The 2,341-nt window shown below is 43.7% G+C and overlaps 1 protein-coding gene across 2 annotated transcripts in view; it reads right to left on the bottom strand.

Moving 5' to 3' along the window:
* Positions 1-2,341, bottom strand: part of SVOPL (SVOP like) — a 62,663-nt gene that overhangs the window by 35,097 nt on the left and 25,225 nt on the right. For both annotated transcript variants that reach the window (XM_006910486.3, XM_025045967.1), the window contains exon 9: positions 2,325-2,341. This exon is cut by the window's right edge and continues 100 nt beyond it. In XM_006910486.3, coding sequence (XP_006910548.1) covers positions 2,325-2,341 — 17 coding nt within the window. The remainder of the gene's footprint in view (positions 1-2,324) is intronic.

Raw genomic sequence — 2,341 nt, 5'->3', positions numbered from 1 at the left:
GAAGAATGCAGAGGCACATGCAGGGAGAAAAACCAGAAGTCGACAATAAGCCAGAAAAGATTGAGTGGTAACTCACAGTAAGATGGTGGTGGTGGTGGTGGTGGTGGTGGTGGTGGTGGTGGGGAGGGTTAGGGACAGCTGCTGCTGCTCTGGACCATGCCATACGGAGGAAGAACCGGCTCTCCCCTAAATTGGTGCAGCCACCACAGAAAACAGGATGGAGATTCCTCAAGCATTAAAAATAGAACTACCTTATGATCCAGTGATCCCATTTCTGATACATACCCAAAGGAACTGAAATTGGTACCTCGAAGAGCTATCTGCACTCCTATTTTCAAAGCAGCATTATTCACAATAACTAAAACATGGAAGCCACCTAAGCATCCTTCGGCAGATGATGGATAAAGAAATTTCATTGTCTTAAATATACACATAACAATGGAATATCATCGGCCATGAGAAAGAAGGAAATCCTGCCATTTGTGACAACATAGATGGACCTTGAAGGCATTATGTTAAGTGAAATGAGTCAGACAGAGAAAGATCTCACCTCTATGATCTCAACTATATGTGGAATCTAAAAAAGCCAAACTTGTGGAAAAAGAGAGTATGGTGAAGGAAATGGGGGGATGTTGGTCAAAGGGTACAGACCTCCAGTTAGAAGGTGAGTTAAGTCCTGGGATCTACTGTATGGCATGGTGACCATAGTTAACCAGACTGTGTCATATACTTGAAAGTTGCTAAGAGGTTGGATCTTAAATGCTCTCACTATAAAAAAGGAAAAGTAATTACGTGTGATGTAGGTATTAGCTGACATTATAGTGGTAATTATTTTGTAATACATAAGCATATCAAGTCACTATACACTGTGCACCTTAAATTTACACAATGTTGCATGTCAGGTACATCTCAATAAAGTTGGGGGTGAAAAGAACAGGCTCTGCCACAGCACTGGCAGCCCTGGTAACTTCGTGACTGGCAGCTTTTCTCTGTCCCACTGGTACCCCTGCTTTATACTCGTTTCCCACCTCCATGGTGATGCCATCTCACTCTGCAAATAGCCAGCATCCTTGTATTCTGTCCTCTTCCTCCTCCCGTCAAGATCTACACTTAGCCATGGACCTCAGGATTAATGGCTGATTGAAGAAGATCATGGAAGACCTTAACTGCCAGGATGAGAATTCTGGGCTTCACCTTGTAGTCAGTGTAAGGGGGCACTGAAGGATCCTGAGCAAAAGAGGTGCTGTGTGGTGTTGGAAGAATATTCATCTGATTGGATAAAGAAGCTGTGGTACATTTATACAATGGAATACTACTCTGCCATAAAAAAGGATGAAATACTGCCATTTGCGACCACATGCCTAATAGATTTTGAGAGTATCGTGCTAAGCGAAATAAGGCCGATGGCAAAGGACAAGAGCCATATCATTTCGCTCATGTGGGTTATAAAACAAAAAGCAACAAATGAACAAACAAAACACAGACTCATAGACACAGACAACTGTATGGGGGTTACCGGAGAGAAAGGGGGGTGGAGGGAAGATGAAAAGGGTAAACGGGGTCACATATATGCTGACGGAAGGAGACTAGACTTTGGGTGGTGAACACACAATGCAGTACACACATGATGTTTATACAACTGTACACTCGAAACTTACATAATGTTATTAACCAAAAAAATAGAGATATTCATCTGACAGGGTTGTGCTGGATAAAATTACGGGGCATGTGGCAATGAGGTGGCCATGTGAAAGAAAGAGACTAATGTAAAAGACACTGTCATGAAGGCAGTGAGGGGACTTGGTCAGCAGGTTGGGCCTGGTGGCAGCGAGGGGCTGGAGTGAGTCAAAGGGGACACCACGGAGGGAGGAGAGCGTTAACTAAGACCTGGCAGGGGATGTGACATAAAATAAGCCAAACACAGTATCGTATGATTCTCCTTGTGTGAAGTATCTAGAATAGTCAAATTCCTAGAGACAAAAAGCAGAAGTTACCAAGGGCTGAGGGTGGGAGGCAGTGAGGAGTTTTCCCTCAATGGTATAGTGTGTTTGGGATGATGAAAAAGTTCTGAATGTATTTAATGCCATTGAATTGTACACTAAAAAAGGGTTAAATTGGTAAAGTTTATATTATGTGTTTTTTTTACCATAATTATTCAAAAACAGAAGACAAGACAGGAAAGGGGGAAAGAGCTGGTGGAGGAGGAGTTTTGTTCTAAGCATAGTGGATCTGAGGTCTACACTCTTGTCCCTCTAGCCTCCCATGACGAAGGGGACTTCTGGGTGGCCCCCGATGCAGGGAGAAGAGCCCCCATCTGGACTCACCAGGACGGGCTCCACGA

Source organism: Pteropus alecto, unplaced genomic scaffold, assembly GCF_000325575.1.
Source record: "Pteropus alecto unplaced genomic scaffold, ASM32557v1 scaffold22, whole genome shotgun sequence".
In the NCBI taxonomy this organism is placed as follows: domain Eukaryota; kingdom Metazoa; phylum Chordata; class Mammalia; order Chiroptera; family Pteropodidae; genus Pteropus; species Pteropus alecto.
Note: the sequence above shows the minus strand (reverse complement) of the source record. Positions and strands in the feature narration are given on the sequence as shown.